This window comes from Balaenoptera borealis (genome assembly GCF_965194805.1).
Source record: "Balaenoptera borealis genome assembly, chromosome: 2".
Taxonomy (NCBI): domain Eukaryota; kingdom Metazoa; phylum Chordata; class Mammalia; order Artiodactyla; family Balaenopteridae; genus Balaenoptera; species Balaenoptera borealis.
The window spans coordinates 111,076,279-111,099,336 of NC_138867.1; the positions used below are offsets into that span (position 1 = coordinate 111,076,279).

Below are 23,058 nucleotides of genomic sequence, written 5' to 3' on the forward strand. Positions count from 1 at the left end.
ATGTCCTCACGTGGCAGCTCACGGGGCGGGGCATGAGCGGAGGGGAGGGGCGGGAAACTGGGGTGGCTGGGGACCTGAAGGAGGAACGTGCTCCGGTCCCGGTCCTTCTCCGTGACGCTGTTAGTTGCTACCTGAGGTTACAGCAGGGTGCTGTGGGGACGACGCCAGGGACTTTGGAGTGTAGAAGCCTTCCGCTTCCCGCACCCACGACAAAGAGAGAAGTTCAGGGCCCCACTAGCAATCGCCCCTCCCCCGCCGTCCCCCCCTCAGTCTCTGCGGCTTCGCGCCCCCGTCCGCGCCTGGCGGAGTCCGGCGGCCCCCGGAGCAGACCAGGTGCGCGAGCATACCCGTGGGGCCGCGGCACGGGCTGGACTTTAAGCCCCGGACCACAGGCCCGCCCACGCTGGGCCGCGAGAGGTTTGGGCTCAGAGCTTGACTGAGCGGGGCTGGCTCACGGGTCTGGTGGAGGACCTGCCAAGACACTCCCCGCAGCCATGCCCCCCGGCAGAGACGGCCTCGGCCAGGCACTGCGGGCAGCGGCCCTCGGTGTTTCCCACTTGCGCCTCGAACCCTGACACACCGGGAATTAGCCCCTTGGAAGAGCTAGCCATAGGAGGCTCAGGATTTACACTCAATGTCTAGGTATGGAGAGAGGAACTGTGGAATTGTGAACAAATGAGTTTAATAGGCGGAAAACCCTTTCCAAAGAAAAACATTGCTCATAAATGACCGTACAGTCTACTTAAACCCAGGGAACCAAGATTTATCAGGGTTTGGATCAAATTGGTCTTACAGATCTTCAGTTCCCGTACTCATTCACCTACTGCCCCTCCAGCAGGAGGAATTTTGTACCATGGGACGCAATTCTTTGACAGATATGAATGTCTGGAAATCACTGGTATGTGGTTTGGAAGGTTAGATGAAAATACTTTTTTGAGAATTTCACTTAATAAGGCATACAAATCAAATTGTCTCTAAGTGGCTACCAGCTCCCACTGATTTGCAGCTAGAGTTTATGCTATAAAATAAGTGGTCTTATATAGAAAAAAGAAAAGTAATAGGCAGAGTATATATCTTGGAGAATTTCAGTGGTCATGTAACAACGTGTTGTTGAGTTTCAATGTTACAAGAATTTTTAAAGCACTATTTATAGGTGATTAAGAATTTATTCCTTCCACAATGTTTAAGTGTCCCTGATTTAGGCACTGGGGATCCAAAACAAAAAAGGGCTAACTTTCTATATGAGGAAACAGTAAATAAGTTAAAAAAAAGGTAATTTGAAACTACCAGTGTTGTGAATGAGAAACAATGAAATGAGTGGGGGAGGTCTCTCTGAGGAGGTGACATTTGAGGTGCTCAGGTTAAGAGTCATTCAGAGTTGCTCCGCACATTGCCCAAGCTCCAGAATTACTGAGCAATACAAGGTCAAAATAGCAAGACTGTATCCCCTATAAACTTAAGATAATTCTCTGGCGCCAAACGCTGAAAGATTTCTAATGAGGCAATATAGCTATGTATATTTTTCTCACAAAATATGAATGCAGAATGGAATTTTGTAAACAAAAAATGAAGTCTGAAATTTCTTAAAGTGAGAAAACGCACATCCTATAAGTCAATTAATGAAGCGACCATTTGGGGAAGTTTTGTTTTGACACTAAGCAAGTACCACTAAATGAGTGCAAGTGGAAACGGGCTCAAGCCTGTCTATATTGGACCAAAGACACAAGGAGGAATCATGGCCGCTTCATGGCTGGCACAGAGAAGAGTAGTTCCAGGTCCCCTCAGAATGAAGTTTCTAAATACAGTAATCTTGAGTGCTTTCATCTTGGCAAAAAGTTACTTCATGGATAATTATAGATATTAATAGTAAGGGAAAGAACATTAGGACTTGCATAAGAGATACTTTGTATTAGTGTTCTCTAATCATGTAAAGGTTTCATTTCTGTGGTCTCATTTTATCTTATACTTGAAAGGTACACAAAAAAACAAAATGTACTTGCTATCATTCATCACATTTCCTTTATGTTGTTGTGTAATACTCAAATTATAGACTCAGCACTGAAATGATACAAGTTTGTCATAAAAGAGGACATATAACTATACCTAATTATGCAGATTAAAATGAAAGTATTTTCAAGTTCAATACAGTGTATATTATCTTTTTTTCCCCTTTTACTTAACACTACCTCTTCCCACAAAGAAGCTGAGGTGTCTTAAAGTAGCCTCTTTAAGTTTAGGAGCAAGGAGGAAATGTGAGAAAGAAAATAATTATTCATTAATGTTATATGAATGTGGAACTGTTGGGTTAGAAAATTAGACATAAGGCCTACACTTTCACTCAGGAGTAGAAGATTCAGCCTCCCCACAAACCCCAACAGCCTTTGGGGCTCTGTCCAACTGATTCCAATAACATAGAAGACAGAGGCACTTCTCACTACAGCCATTTTCCAGTTATCAAATATAGCAAAAGGTGGCAATAAAACTGGAATCTTGCTCCCTTAACCACCATGCTAGTAAGCACAACCTCAATTGTGCTAAATTTTCCTGAAACAAATTAAATTTTCATTGATAACATCTCAGAACAAGATAGTCAGAATCAAGATGATAAAGTAAAACTTCCTGAATGGCACTTAGATGGACTCATGACGGTACCTCAGTTTTAAAAACTCTTAAGCCAACCGATGATTTACTGCTATATAATAAGGGAATGGCAGTGGTTTGAGGCAACAGAAAATAAACAATCATTTATTCAACAAATATTTCTTGAGTCCCTCAAAGGTCTGAGACTCTGTTCTGGTAGTCTATTCCTACTCTCAGAAACTTAGTTCTTAGTGGGAAGAGGCAAAGTAAACAAGATGTTTGCAAGTAGTCCTAAAAGCTAGGAAAGAAAGAGTTAATAGTACAACTGGTGGGGCCAAATTTAGATAGAGTGGTCAGGAAAGTCCTCTCCAAAGATGCGGGATTTGAACTGAGGTCTAAAGAATGAAAAGGAACCCGTGACGGGAAGATGATGGTAAAGAACATTCTAGCAGAGAGAAGAAAAAGTACAAAGACTGAGGCAGGAATGGGTTACTCCTGTTTGAAGAAGAAAAAGGAGGCCAAAACAGCTGAACACACTGTGGGAGGGGGAAGATGTTTGAGATGTGGCTAGAAAGGTACAAGGAGCCAGATTATGTAGAACCTTGTAAATCATGGGAAGGAGGTTACATTGTGATTGGAACTATTGTAGGAGTTTAAAACAGGAGAGGGACATGATAGAATTTATGATTTTAGAAGATTGGTTGCTCTGTGGAGAAGGGATTATAAAAGAAAAAGAATGGAAGGAGAGAAAACATATAGGAGTCTACCATGTATTTTAGGCAAGAGCTGATGTTGGCTAACTATTTTGAAGATAGAACTAACACGATTTGTAGTAGGAGTGAAAGAAAGGAAAACTAAGGATTGACTCCTACATTTTTGCCTTGAGCAACCAAATGGAAGTCATTTCCTGATGGAAAGACCAGGGAAAGCACAGGTTTGAAGAGGAAAATCAAGCATATTAAGTTTGGATATATTAAGTTTGAATTGGCTATTAGATATCCACGTGGAGATTCTGAGTAGAATATATGAGGAGAAGCCAGGGTTGAAGAGAAATTCAGTAGGCATCAGCTAACACACAGAATTTAAAATAATAGAATGAGTGAGTTTACCTAGAAAGAATGTGTATGGGACTTCCCTGGTGGCGCAGTGGTTAAGAATCTGCCTGCCACTGCAGGGGACACGGGTTTGAGCCCTGGTCCGGGAAGATCCCACATGCCGCAGAGCAACTAAGCCCGTGCGCCACAACTACTGAGCCTGCGCTCTAGAGCCCGCAAGCCACAACTACTGAGCCCATGTGCCACAACTACTGAAGTCCGTGTGCCTAGAGCCCATGCTCTGCAGCAAGAGAAGCCACTGCAATGAGAAGCCCACGCACTGCAACGAAGAGTAGCCCCCGCTCGCCGCAACTAGAGAAAGCCCGCGCACAGCAACGAAGACCCAACGCAGCCAAAAATAATTAATTTTTTTAAAAAATTTTTTAAATGAAAGAATGTGTATAATACAGAAGAGAGTCCAGCACTAATATTCAAAGAAGGCAACACTTACAAGTCTTGAAGAGAAGGATCCAGGAAAGAAGGATGAGCATGAGCAGTAGTAGCAAGACAAGAGAAGAAAATAACCCAAAAAGGAGGAAGGGGTCAACTGTGTTGAATGTTACTGAAAATCTAAGTGTCCACTAGATTTGTCAACATGGACATCTTGACAAGAACAGTTTCAATGGAAGGGTGAGCAAAAGCCTGAATGGAGTGGACTAAAAAAGAAAGAGTAGGGAGGGAGTGGTAAAGCAAGTATAGACAACTACTCCATTTTGCTGAGATAAGGAGCAGAAAAATGAGGATTGAGAGGAGACGGGAGGAGGGAAAATTGTCCTCCCCCCCCTTTTTTTTTTGAGATGGAAGATATTAGAGAATTTCATATGCTAAGAGAAATAATCTAATAGAGATGCTGAAATCAAATACCTGCTATGTTCCAGAATGCAATAACGTACAAGACAGGTACAGCCCTCACCCTTAAGAAACCAACAAGTAAACAAGTTATTACAGATTGTGATAAGTGCTTTTAAAGAATCAAACTTTTATCTTCAATATAAAATTGGCTTGAAATCCTCATCTTGAATTCTATTAGAAGTATGCAAGAATAATGGCACACTTCTATGACAAACATTCTTTCAACAAATATTTTTCAAACACTTAATATGTTTACTATGTGTCTGGGAACTGTGCTAGAACCTGGAAATACAATGATGGACAAGATGTAGTTCCTGCACTCAAGGACCTTACAGCCTAGAGAGAAAAAACAATTTGACAGGGAATTACATGGTGTTACATTATGATAAATGCTATGATGTGGCAAGTACAGGATGCCAGGGGAAAACAAGGAAAAGCAACTAACCTTTGGGGGAATTACGGGGAGTTTTCTGAAGGGTGAAATAAATAGGAATTAAAATGGGATATGCTAAAGAAAAGAGGATGTGGGCATGGAAAGTGTGTTTCAGGCAGATGGAGCAGCACATTCCATCTGCCTGATGGAGGCAAAAGAGAATATAAAAATTCAGTGACCTACAATATAATCTAATGGTAAAATTGAACTGGATTAAGAAAACTATGTAAGGGACTTCCCTGGTGGTCCAGTGGTAAAGAATCCGTCTTACAATGCAGGGGATGCGGGTTTGATCCCTGGTCAGGGAACTAAGATCCCACGTGCTGTGGGGCAACCAAGCCTGCACACCACAACTACTGAGCTTGCGCGCCTCAACTAGAGAGCTTGCGTGCCTCAAACTACAGAGCCCACGCGCTCTGGAGCCTGTACACCACAACTACAGAGAGAAAACCCCCACGCCACAACTGGAGAGAAGCCTGTGCACCACAACGAAGAGCCCACATGCTGCAACTAAGACCCAATGCAGCCAAAAATAAATTAAATAAATAAATAAATAATAAAATAAATCTTAAAAAAAAAAAGAAAACTGTAAAAATCACTTAAAAGATAAGACTTTATCCAGAGGATATGGGGAGCTATTGAGGGATTTTAAGCAGGAAACATGATCAGATGAGCATTTTAGAAAGCTCTCTGGATATACTGTGGAGAGCTGACTATAAGGTACAAGAATAATGATTGAGAAACTAGTGAAGAGGCTTTCATTCTAAGCCAGGCAAGAAAGTACTGACATGAACTCAGAGAATAGCCATGGGAATGGAGGGGTATGGAAAATACTGAGGGCTTTTAGGATTCAAAATCAACAGGACTTCATGACTGACTGCCTGTGGGAAAGTAAGAGAAAGAGAGGAGTCATGGGTGACAGCAAATTTCTGGCTCAGGTAACTTGGCTAGATGAAGATATATAACACTGAAACAGATGATAGGAGAAAGAACTGCTTCAAGGGGGAGGTAAGTTGAGTCTGGGATATGTTGAATATGAGATACCATGAGAATCCCTGTAGTGATGACAAGTAAGCATTTGGCTACACAGACTTAGAACTCTAGAAAGGTCTTGTGTGAGTCCATCAATCAGGATGTTCTGTGTTGCACATGATAGAAAACCCAAATTAAACTAGCCTAAGCAAAAAAAAAAAAAAAATTGATTGGCTCGCATAAGTGGAGCTCAAGTAGAGCGCAGTTCAGGTACAGCTGCATCCAGAGACTGCAACAATGATATCAAGAATCCAGTTTCTCTATCCCAGCTCTAATTTCTCTGTATGAACTCCATTCCCAGGCAGGGCCTCCATTTGTGGACACAAGATGGCTGCCAGAAGCTCTCCTTTCAGGTAAAATCCTTTCAGATAAAAATCCAAGAGGAAAAGTAAAATGTCTGTATCCCAGCATTCCCAGAAAAAGCTCTGAGATTTAATCCAATAGATTATTTTAGGCCTTGCACCCATTCCTGAACCAATCACCATGCCTGAGTTAGGAGGGCCATGTTAATTGACTTAAACCATTAAAGGCCCACCCCTGGAACTAAGGGTGGGATCAATCCCACCTAAACCATGTAACCTGGAAACCCAAAATCCAATTACAATGGAGGTAGAGGGGAACAGAAATACAGTGATGAACAAGATGTAGTTCCTGCACTCAAGAAGCTTAAAATCTAAGGGAGAAAAAGTAGAATTTGAAAGGCAATTACAGTACATTGTGATAAATGCTATGACGTGGGCAAGTACAGGATGCTGTGGGAATACAAGGAAAGACAGCAAACCTTCTGGGGGACAGATACAGGGCCAGTCACCACACATCTCCACTACCAATATCTATGGCAGTTACTGACAAAGATTTGGGGTCAACTGAACAGAGATGATAACTGATGGCAGTGGTAGATGACATCACCCAGGGAGACTGTGTAATATAAGAAGAAGCCCTAGAATAGAACCCAAAGAAACAACAAAATTTAAAGACTATACAGAGGAAAATGAGCCTTCAGGAGAAATGGAAGAGAAAGAGCTATAGATGAGATGAAAGACTGGAGAATAATGTTTCAGAGAGGTCATTCCTTACTGGATGCTTTCAAGAGGAGAGTAATAGTCTACAACATCATTAGCTGGGAAAGGTTGGGTAAGACAAGAACTGAAAAATACTCCTTAGATTAGCATCAAAGTAGTTGCTTGTAGCCTTGAAGGGACCAGTGTCAGTGAATGATCAGAGCTGAAACCAGACTTTATGTGTGTTGGAGCAGGGGAAGGAAGAGGAGAAAGGGCTGAGTAGTGAGGGAATCAGTGAGAAAGCAGAAAGCACTCTTTTTAGGAAGCGTGGATGTAAACAGGTAAAGAATTATTGGGTAGGTAGAAGAACATATGGAATCAAGGGAGTATTTAAGATATAAGATTATTCAACATTTTAAAATGCAGGTTAGAAAGCAACAGTAGAGCAGGAGAGGTTGAAGATAACATCTGTCTGGAAAGTCTGGGCACCACACCCTTCATATAAACACATATGCTGTATACACAATATGAGATAAAGAGGCTATTCATAACCGAACAAACCATGATGAATTACACCTGGGAAAAGTGAAAAAAAACTCCAGTTAAAATTTTTTAAATGGAAACGGCATCATGCCTGGCCTGTCATGAATTTTTAACTGGATTTTCACACTTATGACCTGAGATTTTTTTTCACGAAGTGTAATTTGAAAATATAATTTTAAGTGCTTAAAAATGAACTGTAATTAGTTATATGCTAAAGTAAAGGGATCCAGTCCCATTAACTTTTTAAAAATCACAGACCACTTTGAAAATATGCTGAAAACTATGGAGACCCTCTCCCCAGAAAGAGATGGTCCTTTCTGATGGTCTTCCAGGCAGGTTCACTGAAAGACGTCTGAGGCCTACCCACCAATGTAAAGTTAAGAGTATAACCTTCTTCTAGGATTTGCCAACAGGAATCCTCTTGGAACTTCTAACGTCCACCAGACAGCAAGCAGGCTTATTCTACTTTCCTTCCTCTTAATCATAATCGAAGTTATGTCCTCTACCACTAAGCCTTGAACTCCAGTTGCAACTCCTTCCTCCCTCCCACCTTTCCCTGTGCTCCAGCTGATAAAAATATGGGACTCACATAGTCCTACTTTCACATCCTGGCTCTCTTGCTTTCTAAATCACATCAGCCTGGCCAAGTATTTATCTTTCTAAGATAGCTATATTTTTCTTATAAGCAATATGGAACTATCAAATGTTATTTCCTCCAGCCCCACTAGGCCCAGTCTAAGAATCAGGTATCATTTTTTCTCACAAGAACCTACCACCTGTTTAGAAACTATCAAATACTTCGTTCTCATTCTCACTCCTCCCCCTTGGATTATAAACTCCTTGAAGGCAGGTAATAGGCCTTCTATTCCATTTCTTCTTCCCCCACTGCTTATCACACTTCTGCTTTAAAACTACCACAGGAGTTGCTGATTTAGCTGAGTACTGATTTAGAATTCAGGTCTAAATTTGGTTCTAACATCCATCATTAATGATCTCTTCTACATTTCCTAACAACTTTCCCATATTTCACCTCCAGATTAAAATGTGGAACTGAAATCACAAATAGTTTTGTTAGTGGCTTAAGACCTTGTCAAATCGTTTACAAGAATATTTTCATGGGACTCCTATTTAAAAATGAGTACTATATGGGTTATGTAACCTCAGTTAATTCTTCAATTTTACAATTTTCTTTCATATTGAAGGAGCTTTGAAAATTTGCCTCATTTACTTTTATGTCTAATAACATTAGTAAAACCAACAGAGTTAAAATCTCACCGTTATACACTGTGTTCACTGACAACAGGATTGTTCCTTTTTAGGAAGGGCATTTCCAAGATGCCACAATAAGCTATATTACCCACCCCCCAAAAAAATCCTACAGATAGGTAGTATTAGCTAAAGAAGGTTGTTTGGGGATGAGGTAATGTATTAAATACTTAGTGTGTGATTGATTGTACGTATTATACATTCCCTGCTTCAGCAAACCTTAAGTATAGAGTTTCTTTCAGTCAGACCTGGAATTAGGTCTCTCACTCATGTGGTTTCAATTAAGTTCTGTTAAAAATAGCTCGTAATATAAGCAACAACAATTTTACTACCTTTAATCCATACAAAGGATAAACTTGGGAAAAAACCATCAAATGAAGTTACCTAGTATCCTGGTGTTGGGTCTTTATAAATAGCTGAAGTCATCTATTTAGTGTACAGTCTTCTAATATAAGCTATTTGTTATTTTATAATACAAATACATATATTTAAGAAGCAGGCAGAAGATTCTTTCTCAGCTCATTAAAAGTAGTTTATAAGACTCAACAGAATTTCGACATCAGGATATATCACAAATAATCAGAGAATTTTGATTTTTGAATTTCATGTAATTTTAGGCAGACATTCTGCTTCACAGACTTTGACTTCACATTCAAGTCTTCAAAGTAGTGAAAATTCAGCCACAGCTGCTACATCCTGCCACTTGTTTTTATTATAATATCTGGAGAAAAAAATAACAATAGATTATTTCATATGCATCACAAGCAGGTGTTCAATAGTTATTAATAACTAGTCCCTGGGGGAGAGAACGCTTGATGTCCAAGCAACTCTAGTTTCACTCCATCGAGCCTTAGGAAACAAATCCAGAGGTCATTAAAAAAAAAAAAAAAAATGGAGTAGCTGGCTCACTCCTTCCTGGACATGCTGAAGACGCTTCTCTTCTCTTTGGAGACACAAAGAGACCTGCTCAATAACATTCCAATGGAAAGCCCAGCAAAGACAGCTGTTAGTGGCCATCACAGGTCGCTAACTCCAGCCTTGTAACCTGGTGGAATGGATCCAGTTGTGCTTCTCATCCCAGTCCTCCTCAGCCACCACCTAGTCAGAACCTCCTCACATTTTCCTACCCATCTCTTCTTTTCATTCTCTTATCCTTTGTTGTAGGTGAACCCAGGTACTTTCCAATACAGGATTCTGGGGCCTTCCCCCCTCCCCCAATATCTTGTACCACAAGATCCAGAGTGGAGTCAGCTTTACCTATTCCCATTGCCACTTTCATACTACGATATACCTCACCCGCTAGCCTAATCAGTCTATATCAATAGGTTCTCAAACTCTGCTGCACCATAGAGTTATCCGAGCTTTTAAAAATCCTGATATCCAGGCTATACTCCATACCAATTAGAACAGAACCTCTGGACAAGGGACTCAAATATCCAGGAAAGTCTGATGTGCGGCTGTTGGAACACCAGAGACCTATATCTTTGGTATTCAAAGTGTGGTCCATGGACCAGTAACTTCAATGTCACCTAGGAATTGATTAGAAATGTAGAATCTTGGGCTCCATTCCAGACCTATTGAATCAAAATCTCCATTTTTAACAAGATCCTCAAGCAGTTCACAAGTAAATTAAAGTTTGGGAAGTATTGGCTATTCTACCCTCTACTCCTCCTTATTGTTGTCTTCACTGACCTCAGATACTATCTGCTCATTTATTAAAGACTTTGGAAACTGGGCCACAGTCATCTTCTCCATACCAATTTTTGAGTAACTTTCCAAGTGGCAATCAACCCACCCAACTATGTAGTCTCCCCTATCCCTCCTCTGCCTTCATATATACATCCAGGGCCATGCCCTATATTTTCCCCTGACATCACCTAGAGCACATCATTTCTAAAACTTTACAATACTAGAGACCTAGGAGTCATCCTCTAACTGTCCTTCTCTCTCACTACCCTGTACCAGTACCTCAGCAGTCACTAAACCCTGGCAATTATACCAATAAACATTTTTAGGTTACACTGGTTCTCAGTCCCCAGAAATCCTGAATCAGACTGCTGAAGCAATGACCCTGGAATTTGCATTATTTATAAATTCCCCATGTGGTATGAGCACCACACTTTATCATATTTCTGTGTGATACTTCTGCCTGCTATTATTATCTAAAAACTCAAACTCTCACTAAAGATATATATGTACCCAGGTAAAGGCTGTTATTCTACTAGCTTAAGATATGAATTTATAACACACCACTTATCATCTCTTCTGGAGATGAAAATAAAAATCTTACTATAAGGATAGCTACAGGTTTTGTCTGATTTTCCAAAATGTACTGTTAGCTTGGAAGTCTTCTCTGACACTTCAAAGTTAAAAGCATCCTCTCCTGGGCATCTAGAGTGCTTTGCTCCACTTCTAACTTATCACCTTATAGAGAAGACTGTGAGGTCTACCTCATCACTAATCTGTGAGCCCCAGAGAGCAAAGGCTATACTCCTATCCCTAGCTAATAATGCAGTGCCTAATGCATGCTTGTTGGCTGAATTAAAGTACCAATAAATTAGACATCCATTGCTGTAACTGTAAGAGGTACAGGAGCAATGATTGTCCAACCCTCTTCTTGGCAAAAAAAAAAAAAAAAATTAAGTCTCTGTTTAAATAGAATATAGAAGTCCAATGTGTAAAGCAAAGAGAATCAAAACTGCTCTGTCTGGATGAGCTGAGAAACTCAGAGCCCTATCTACTCTACCCCACCTTCCCTATTTGACAGCTACCCAGTCAAACTTAGAACCAGGAAAACTAAGTTCTAGTTCTGATTCTACCAGTAATTAGCTATGTGAACTTGGGCAAGTCACTTATCAATATGGCCAGGTCATTTTTGTTATATGCAAAATGAGCAAAATAAACTAGATTATTATATGGTTCTCAAATTTTAGTGCTTACTGGGATCACTCTGAAAGCTCATCAAATTGTAGATTCTTGTGCCATATCTCTAGAGATTGTAATTTACCAGGTCTGCAGTGATTCTGGTACAGGTGGTCAGAGAACCACACAATGAGAAACCTTGGACTGGATGTTTTCTAAGGCCTCTTCTATCTGTCTGTCTGTCACCATTCTCAGATCTCTACTTACCCACATCACCTCCTCTACCACATCTCTTTTGGACTCCTCTAGTGGTTTACTTTCACCAATTTTTTTCTTTAATCAGCATAGTGCCAGTTTTTAATAAACAAGCAGCATACTGAACAGGGGTCCTAGACCATCAAAAGTGAGCTTCACTCTGTAGTCCTGATTAGATTACTGCCAAACTAGCTAAACTGTTAAATGCCAGGACTAAAAATAGCCTGCTACATGTTTAAAATAACATGCTCACAGTTAGCTTGGGGCTTTGCTATTTTTACTGAAGGAAAGACAGAGACAAGTGCCCAGAGGTTGAAAGGGAATTACTTAAATAAGGAGGCTGCTATATGAGGTGAGAGCCTAGGAAGAAGACAGGAGGTGGCACAACTAGTTCAACAGGCATCAGGGGGCTCTCTGTGAATTAAACTAAAAATTTTGATCTGATTTCTCCATAAGGGAAAAACGCGCTCATCGAAATTTTACCAGCAATGACAGAGATGAGAATAGGAAAAGTTAGGCAACATCTGGGATTTGATTTGGAAAGTGTCCAAGTCATTGTCAAAGGCCATCTGAGAGCCAGTGACCATACAGAGAGTCTCAGGAGACCTCATCTGAGAGCGTGAAGACCTCCTGTGAGGGGAGGAATTGTTACAATGCCAGGGTCTTTTTCCTCCCTTTTTTTTTTCCCCAGAATTGTGTAAAAATGCAAAGAAAATTGGGTGGTACTTGAGAATTGGGGGTGAGGATTACCGCAGATGAGAAACATACTTCTATATTTCAGTTCCACGCCACAAATCCACACAATGCTGTTTTTCAACTGTACCAAAGAATCTGCTTATGAATTTGACATGGTCTTAGTGGTAGCATGAAAGGCTGAATTTTTCACGTGTTAATATTTTTTCCACATTTATCCTTGAATCTGAAGAACTTCATACAGTACTGTAAATTTAACTTACATTAAGTTTGATGTCAGTTCTTGTGAAGAGCTTCTGCATGTAACAGACACACAGTTAAAGAACACAGCAGAGTACAACATTTGCAGGACCAATTTTGGAACCAACAGATGTCACCTCTCATTTGCCATCTTATGTATCAGTTTTACCAGCTCCTTCTAAATGTGTGTATTATTTGTAAGGAAAAGAAGGAAAACCCTAAGACTTGTCTAATAACTTAGTGGAGAATGTGTGTGTTGGGTTTAGGATGAATAGCAAAGTCTTTTTGAGCTGTGTTATCTAACTTGTATATAAAACTGTAATTAAAAGTTTGGATTCACCTGTTTCTCACGGTTTACAATGATGAATCATTTGAAAACTCTGGAAATGTGACTAGGATATGATTTAAGACTGTAGACGTGAAGAAGCTCTTCAAGTGCTAAAACTAAAGACTTGTAGTTTTTGGCTCAAATTCAGTAAGTACTGTTTGTATGCCAGGATATGTGAGATGTAAATGTAATAGGTCACTTTTCACCCTTGTAGCTATAAAATAAAAATTCTGTAGAACAGAAATAGATTGTACTACTGAATTAACAAAAGTTATACTAAAGTATCATGTTTAAAAAAAATACATATATATATACACACACACACACACACAGAGTTAAGCTGTTGCTGTTACCCTGTCTGGATTTGAAAAGTGTGCTGATATATATATATATATACACACACACATCCACATATATATATGTGTATATATATGAAATACACACACACACATATATATATTATATAGCCGCACACATCTAAAATGGCCTAAAGCAGACATCCATGTAATTACAGCTGCAAAATGAAGACATTTTGGAGAGAACATTGTATCATAGTTCATTCATTTGCAGTGGATCTTTGTTCCTTTTTACTGTGGTAATTTTAGAAATGAGTGTCAAGTTTGAAATTAGATCTGCTAAGTTGGGGTTTTGCTGCTTGAACTCTGCACTGGGTCCTCAAATAAACTGATGTGAATGTAGTATTTTCCCCTGTGTGAAGAAGCAGCCACACCCCAACAGAATAGGAGGAAAAATCTAGAACTATTTCAAGTTTTATCTTTTTGTATATGAAAATAATATAATAATAATAATAATAATTTTGGTCTGAACACTCAAAAGAACTTCCTAGATACAACTTAGTTTTGATTTGTTGAATAATTAAACCCAGAATTGTGATATTACCTGCTGTCATAAATTAATATGATAGGCCAAAAAGGTCAAATTAAGAGAAGTTTATTTTTATTTTTATCATTTTACTGAAGTATAACATACACACAGAAAAGTACACATATGTGTACTATACAGCTTGTTGGGTCTTCAGAAACTTAACACACCCATGTAACCAGCATCCAGATAATAAAACCGAACACTACCAGTACCCGAGAATTCCCTCTTATAACGCTTTCCAGTTAATACCCGCTCCCCAACAAGGACATCCACTGTGGTGATTTCCATCATAGTTTAGTTTGCCTAGTTTTGTACTAAACATAGGTAATATTAAATGTACTCTATTGTGTTTGGCTTCTTATGTGGGACTCATCAATATTGTTGCAAGTAACTATATACTGTTGATTCTCACTGCTATATAGCACCCTAATGAATGAATATACCACAGTTTATTTGTACATTCTACTACTGTTGATGGGCATATTTGGATAGTTTCCAGTTTGAAGCTATTACCAACAGTGCTGCTATGAACATGCTAGTATATATCTTATGATCAACATATGTACCCAATACAGTGGATATACTGTATATATATATATACAGTGTCATATATATGTCAGCCACCCCTGTCATCACCCAATAAGCCAATGAACAAAGTGGCCATGATGGCAGGGATGGAGGTTATGCATGGTCTCAGCAAAACAGACTGGAAGTGGAATTGCTGGGTCTTTAGGGTCCAGGGAAATGGAATTGCTGGGTCTCTTTCCGTCTCAGTGAAACTTCTAGGGTTCCAGTGGTATGAGAGATATGCCTTATAAGGTAAAGGATAAGTTGTTGCATCTGGCCCCTCTTACAACCAAAAAGGAGACAACATCTAGTGGGCCATTTTAGATTTTGGAGTCAACATATTTCCTCATTTGTGTGTACTACTCCAGCCCACTTACTAAGTGACCTAAAAAGTTGCTGGTTTTGAGGGAGTCTCAGAACAAAGAGAAGGCTCTGCAAAAGGTCCAGGCTACCGTGCCACTTGTACCATATAATCCAGCAGATCCAATGGTGCTTGAAATGTCAGTGGCAGAAAGAGATGCTGCTTGGAGCTTGTAGGTGAATAATCACAGTACAGGCCCTGAGGATTTTGGAGCAAAGCGCTGCCATCCTCTCTGGGTAATTACTCTCTTTTTGAGAAATAGCTTTTGCTCTGCTACTAGGTCTTAGTAGAGATTGAATATTTAACCATGGGCCACGAAGTTACAATGAGAGCTGAGATACCCATCGTGAATTGTGTGTTGTCTGATGCACCAAGCCATAAAGTTGGCTGTGAAGAGCAGCACTCTGTTACCAAATGGAAACAGTATATATGAGACTGAGCTCAAGCAGGCCCTGAAGGCACAAGTAAGTTATATGAGGAAGTGGCCCAAATGCCCGTGGGCCCCTACTCCCGGTACATTATCTTCTCTCTCCCTGCCTGCTTTAATGGCATCATGGGGAGTTCTCTACGGTCAGGTGACTGAGGAAAAGAAAGCTAAGGCTTTGTTTACAGATGGTTCTGCAAGATATGCAGACACCACCTGAAAGTGGACAGCTATAGCACCTACAGCTTCTTTCTGGGACATCCCTGAAGGAAACTGGTGAAGGGATATATACTTCAAGTGGGCAGAACTTCAAGCAGTACATTTGGTTGTTCACTTTGCTGGAAGGAGAAATGGCCAGATGTGTGATTATATACTGATTCATGGGCTGTGACCAATAGTCTGGCTAGATGGTCAGGGACTCAGAAGGCACATGATTTGAAAACTGGTAACAAGAAAATATGGGAAGAGGCATGTGGATAGAACTCTCTGAATGCGCAAAAAACATGATGATATATGTGTCCCACATGAACGCTCACCAAAGGGTTATCTAAGCAGAGGAAAATTTTCATAATCAAGTGGATAAGATGACCTGTTATGTGGATACCAGTTAGCTTCTTTCCCCAGCCACCCCTGTCATCACCCAATAAGCCAATGAACAAAGTGGCCACAGTGGCAGGGATGGAGGTTATGCATGGTCTCAGCAAAACAGACTTCCACTCACCAAAGTCAACCTGGCTACAGCCACTGCTGAGTACCCAATATGTCAGCAGCAGAGACCAACATCTAGTTGTTCTCTGATATGGCACCATTCCCTGGAGTCGTCAGCCAGCTACCTGGTGGCAAGAGGTTGATTACATTGGTCCGCTTCCATCATGATCAGGGCAGCATTTTATTCTTACTGAAATAGACAATTACTCTGGATATGGATTTGCCTTCCCTGCACATAATGCTTCTGCTAAAAATCACCAACCAAAGATTTATGGAATGCCCTATCCACCATCATGGTATCCCATAACATTGTTTCTGATTATGGAACTCACCTCACAGCAAAAGTAGTTTGGCAATAGACCCAAGCTCATGGAATTCACTGGTCTTACCATGTTCCCCACCATTCTGAAACAGCTGGCTTGACAGAATGGTGGAAAGGCCTTTGGAATACTCAGTTACAGCACCAATTAGGTGGCAACACCTTGCAGGGCTGAGGCAAGGTTCTGCAGAAGGTTGTGTATGCTCTGAATCAGCATCCAATACATGGTACTGTTTCTCCCATAGCCAGGATTCACAGGCCCAGGAGTCAAGCGGTAGAAATGGAAGTGAGACTATTCAATACTACCCCTGGTGACCCACTAGCAAAATTTTTGCCTCCTTTTGCCATGACTTTATGCTCTGCAGGTCTAGAGGTCTTAGTTCCAAAGGGAGTAATGCAGGAGTCACAATAATAATTCCATTGAACTAGAAATTAAGACAGCCACCTGGCCACTTTGAGCTTCTCATGCCTCTGAGTCAACAGGCAAAGAAGGAACTTACTGTGCTGGCTGGGGTGATTGATCCTGACTACCAAGGGGAAACTGGACTACTACTCCGTGATGGAGGTAAGGAAGAGTATGTCTGGAACACAGGAGATCATTTAGAGCATCTCTTAGTACTACCATGCCCCGTGATTAAGGTCAAAGGAAAACTACAATAACCCAATCTAAGCAGGACTACTAACAGCACAGGCCCTTCAGAAATGAGGGTTGTGTCACCTGACCAGTTAAAGAACCACAACCAGCTGAGGTGCTTACTGAGGGGAGAGGGAATATGGAATGGGTAGTGGAGGAAGGTAGTTATAAATACCCGTTATGATCACATGACTAGTCAAGCAAATATCTTTGTTTTCTTCCCTCTCTCATGCCCATATCATATAACACAAGTTGTATTAATATCAGTTAACTTTATATCATAGTATATAAGTTATATGATATTAAGGAGAAGAACAAACATCACCCATCCTCTTCTGGGGAAGGAGTTAGCACAATTTCAGTTTTATGTACAGCAGTTGTATTATGTTAGGCAGAAGTATGACTTTGTTATTGTCTTTATTTGGAGATTAAATATGGTTTAAGGAAATGTGTATGAATGCATAGTTGACATGGAGTGGACTGTGATGGTTAGTTGTGTGCGTCAACTTGGCTAGGCAACATTACCCAATTAAATTAAATACTAATCTTGGTGTTGCTGTGAAGGTATTTTGTAGGTTCGGCTAACATATGTAATAACTAACTTTAAGTAAAGGAAATTATCCTTGGTAATGTAGGTAGGCCTCATCCAATCAACTGAAAAACCTTAAGAGCAAAACTGAGGTTTCTCTGAAGAAGAAAAATTCCTCCTGAGGACTGACTGTATCATTAGCTCCTGCCCAAGAGTTTCCAGCCTGCCCTAGAGTTTTCAGCCAGACCCTCCAATTGCATAAGTCAATTCTCTGAAATAAATCTCTTTGTATACATATACATATATTGTGGCTATATAAGTCCTACTAGTTCTGTTTCTTCAGTAGAATCCTGACTGATACGGCATCTACTATTCCCTACCACTATGCTAAAAAAGCTATCAGAGATAGACATAGAAAGAAGTCTAGTATGTGGTTTCTGTTCTTTAAAATTTCATAACCTAAAGAATATGAAAAGTCAGCATTGTAAATTATGTCAGGTAGTAGTATATTATCAAATGTCAAATGAGTGTCATTGAATTAAGTAGTCAAGGAACTTAGAGAAAAATAAAAAGATCTCTGTGGACTTCAGGAGTGCTCAGGGCACATTCTGTGGAGGAAATGGGGACAAGGATCAAGTTATACATAACCTATTAAGTTTCAATTGCTTCACTGCCTGCTTACCTTTCGAAGGTGCCCAAGCTCCATTGAGTAATTAGACATCTGCCTGATATGCAGTGAGAGAAGTACAGAAAAACCTAAACTTGGCGTTTAGAAGCCTCTAAAGATTGAATTCCTCTCCACCACTTGGAAGCAGTGTGATCTTAGACAAATTTCATACTATAATACTTTAAGCCTCAGATTCTTAATATATTAAATGAGGACAGAGTATACATCCTGTCATCATAAAGTAATAGTGAGAAATAAAGAAGTTATAATAAGGTGCCTTTCACAGAGGAAGTGCTCAACCAATGTTAAGTGAATGCAAAAATATCTCCATTATCTTTAAAAATGAAATATCTACTAAATATGAAACCCAACAACACTAAATTTCAGATAGTTATAAGAGGAAGTATCCTAGATAAACACACTTTAAACCAATGGCATAACCTAATTTTTCAAGGGATGAAGTATCTGACTTTCAAAAAACTATTTTGCTCAGGTTCTGAAACCTGACCAAGTTTTTAATAATTTTACCATTTCCACTTTATGCCAGAACTCTCAGAATACAATCTATAATTGAACTTCCTGTATACATAAGGAATTTACAATTAAAAAATGTTTGGTATCTTCCAAAAAGTAGGTTCTGCATTCATACTACAGTACCTTGAGGAGTATCTTTAGGAGGAGAATATTTCTTCTTCCTTACAATAACAGCTTTACTTTCCACTTGTCTAGTTCCTGGTGATGCTTTAATAATACAACATATTTCTGATGTATTTGAAGGAAACTGCAAAAGAAAACAGATATTGCATAATTTTTCCAGGTACTATATCTACAGATTGCTTTATTTTATTTCAAAGGCAAATAGTCTCAATATCCATATATTTCATAGATATTAACAATAGAAAGCATCTATGAAATGCTTATTTCACTCCAGACACTAGGTAATTGGTTTTAAAACATTTGCTTATTTAATATTCACAAGAACCAGCAAAGCAGATTATATTACTCCCATTTGTAAAACAAGGAAACTTATGTTCAGAGAGGTTGGATAACTTATTTAAAAACAGAGAGAAAGTAATGAGTTGAGATTCAAGCACTCCAAAGTGGGAGAGAAAGTTTACAGGATTTACTGAATTAAAACATATATATAAATTTAAGTCAAACACTAGATTTCCTTGATTTCCCAACTCAGTTAATTTTTTTTGAAATTTTATGAGGAATATTTATTTCTTCTATAATTGACGGATTAAATCACCTTTTTATACCACTTTACATCCCTTCCCCCATAGCACTAACGTTTAGTCTTTCTAGTGGTTACCTTTCTAACTTTTTTTTACATTGAAGTATAGCTGATTTACAATATCGTGTTAGTTTCAGGTATACAGTGCAGTGATGATTCAATTTTATATATCTTTTCAGATTCTTTTCCCTTATAGGTTATTATAAAACACTGAGTATAGTTCCCTGTACTATTCAGTAGGTCCTTGCTGGTTATCTATTTTATATATAGTAGTGTGCATATATTAATCCCAACCTCCTAATTTATCCCTCCCCCCACCCCACTTTACCCTTTGGTAACCATAAGTTTGTTTTCTACGTCTGTGAGTCTCTTTCTGTTTTGTAAATAAGTTCATTTATATTGGTTTTTTTAGATTCCACATATAAGCGATATCATATATTTGTCTTCGGCTTACTTCACTTAGTATGATAATCTCTAGGTCCATCCATATTGCTGCAAATGGCATTATTTCATTCTTTTTTATGGCTGAGTAATATTCCATTGTATAAATATACCACATCTTCTTTATTCATCTGTCGATGGACATTTAAGTTGCTTCCATGTCTTGGCTACTGTAAATAGTGCTGCAATGAGCACTGGGGTGCATGTACCTTTTCGAATTATAGTTTTCTCTAGATATATGCCCAGGAGTAGAATTGTAGCATCATATGGTAGCTCTATTTTTAGTTTTTAAAGGAAACTCCATAATGTTCTCCATAGTGGCTGTACCAATTTACATTCCCAGCAACAGTGTAGGAGGGTTCCATTGTAGTTTAGATTTGCATTTCTCTAATTAGCAACGTTGAGCATCTTTTCATGTGGTTTTTGGCCATCTGTATGTCTTCTTTGGAGAAATGTTTATTTAGGTATTCTGCCCATTTTTTGATTGGGTTGTTTGGTTTTTTGATACTAAGCTGCATGAGCTGTTTGTATATTTTGGAGATTAATCCCTTGTCGGTTGCATTGTTTGCAAATACTTTCTCCCATTCTGTAGGGTGTCTCTTCGTTTTGTTTATGGTTTCCTTTGCTGTGCAAAAGCTTTTAAGTTTAATTAGATACCATTTGTTTATTTTTGTTCTTATTTCCATTACTCTAGGAGACGGATCCAAAAAGATATTACTGCGACTATGTCAAAAAGTATCCTGCTTATGTTTTACTCTAGGAATTTTATACTATCTGGTCTTACATTTAGGTCTTTAAACCATTTTGAGTCTATTTTTGTGCATGGTGTTAGAGAATGTTCTAATTTCATTCTTTTACATGTAGCTGTGCAGTTTTCCCAGCACCACTGATAATACCTCTGAGCACCAACAAGGTCACAAGACCCAGCCTAGCCAATCAATGTATTCCATGCCAGTAGACACAGTGACTGGCTCAGAACAGGACACGTAAATGGGTCAACAGGAAGAAAGGAATGCTGAACCTCAGATTGTGACACAAAACCAGAATTGTTAATGGGGGCCAAAATGGTCCCAGGTTGATACTCAACCCTAGCTACACTTGTAGTAGAAACAGATACAAATCTTAGGAGGATGAGATCCCCAATTTAGGTCCATAGGATTCTCATCAAATAAGAGCAACAAAGTAAATGATCAGGGTCAAGGTCAGTGTCAGAGTTGTTCTTCAAGATTCAGCTCAGAATAGTTTTAAGCAGAAATGATGGACAAAATACATCTCACATCCTCATATAATTTCATTATAACAACAAGAAAGTAAGTACCAAAGGGGCTGTGAAAAACGCTATTGGTAATTTGATAGGGATTGTCAGTTAATTTAGACAATATCCCGTCAAGCAGACCATCTCTAGAATAAAGAAATACCATATCTTTCAAACATGACATATCTTGTCACTTAGAACTCAGAAGTAGAGATACATATTTATGAAGGGCTCCTCCTATTTTAAATAAAGATTATATAGAAACCTCTTCAAATGTAAAATTCATATCATCCTCTGAAGTGGACATCTACAATTTTCCTGCCCAGCATTCACTTTACATCCTTCTGATACTGAACAGTACCAGAGTTTTCTTGGGAGAATCTACTCATTCAGCCCTTTGGCTGGTTGGAGAACCACTGGGAGAGACAGAAAGGTTGAAGAAACCTGGACTTCACTCATGAGGAGTGCACAGGTACTGGCTTGCCCCCAGGCAGGGAAGACAGAGGTCTGCCCCAGCAGCTGCTGGGTTTCCAGCAACCACCTCACAGCACTCCCCAACATGAGTGAAGTGAACGCCCCGGCACAGCTCACTCCATGCCACAGCGTGGCACTGAATCTAGGGCAGCACCTCAGGGGAAAAGACTCGACCTTGGGATGCAGAGGTGACCCGGTTCTGGGGCACAGCCAAGGTAGAGCAGCCGTGGTGACTGCTGGTGTTTACTCAAGCAGTGCCCCAGAAGCAGCCCAGACTTCTGACAACAGCACAGCCACTGGGTTTCCCCGTGACCACCACGCTGTGTACCCCAGCCCAAGCTGAGTGTGGCTCACTCCATGCCACACCACAGGTCTATATCTGGAGTAGCCACGACCTGGGAAAAAATGTGACGAACACAGGCAGAGCATTGGACTTCTGTAGGCACACAAGCCCTCCTTTGGGGCAAAGGTCCTGGTGCAGGGAGAAGGAAAAACAATTAAAAACAGAGCCAGAATGAGCCCAACCCAACCCTCAGGGCTTCTACTCCAGCAGCTTGGGATCAGAACCCGCTGTGACTGGGTTGTGACAGCCATGCAGCAGAGAGGAAATCCTGCCTCACAGCCTGTGCAAGTTCTAGCCCCTCCATCTCCAGCCCCACCTCCTCCAAGGTGATAGCTGCCAGCAACACTGGAGAAAGGCGTGACTGGTGTCCACATCAAATCCATACCTCTCACCAAAGGCATTGAGCACATACAGTCTACAAAGGGAAACTCCCATGTAAGAACACCCCTTCAAGACCATAACAGGTAACTGTTTGATTTAAATTTAAAAAGGCAGAGAAAGTTAAGTAAAACAAAAAGGCAGAGAAACTGCCCTCAATTGAAAGAGCAAGGGAAAAAACCCTGAAAAACAAACAAACAAACAAAAATAAGCAATTTACCAGATAAAGAATTCAAATCATTGGTAATAAAAATGTTAACTGAACTAGGAAAAATAATTGATCTAAACACTGATCATTTTAACAAGGAAAGAGAAAATATAAAAAAGACCTCATCAGAAATGAAAAATTCAATAGTTGAAATAAAAAAACACACTAGAAGGAATGAATAGCAGACTAAGTGATACAGAAGAATGCATAAGTGACCTGGAAGATAAAATAATGTAAATCATCCAATCAGAACAGCAGAAAGAAACACAAATGAAAAAAAAGCAATCTATGAGATCTTTAGGATAATATTAAGTGTGACAACATTCACATTATAGGGTTTCCAGAAGGAGAAGAGAGAGAAAAGGGGACTGAAAATGTATTTGAAGAAATTAAGGCTGAAAACTTCGCAAATCTAGAGAAGGAAACATATATCCAGGTACAGGAAGCAC

General features: G+C 39.7%; 1 protein-coding gene across 1 annotated transcript in view; it reads right to left on the bottom strand.

Annotated features, from left to right (window-relative positions):
* Nucleotides 1-103: 103 nt before the first annotated feature.
* The window catches only part of MEIKIN (meiotic kinetochore factor), a 141,977-nt gene continuing 119,022 nt past the window's right edge, over nt 104-23,058 (bottom strand). The window contains exons 10-11 of the mRNA XM_082380435.1: nt 18,931-19,054; nt 104-9,522 (exon numbers count right to left, since the gene is read on the bottom strand). Of these exons, the coding sequence (XP_082236561.1) occupies nt 9,491-9,522; nt 18,931-19,054 (156 nt within the window). The 3' untranslated portion in view covers nt 104-9,490. The remainder of the gene's footprint in view (nt 9,523-18,930; nt 19,055-23,058) is intronic.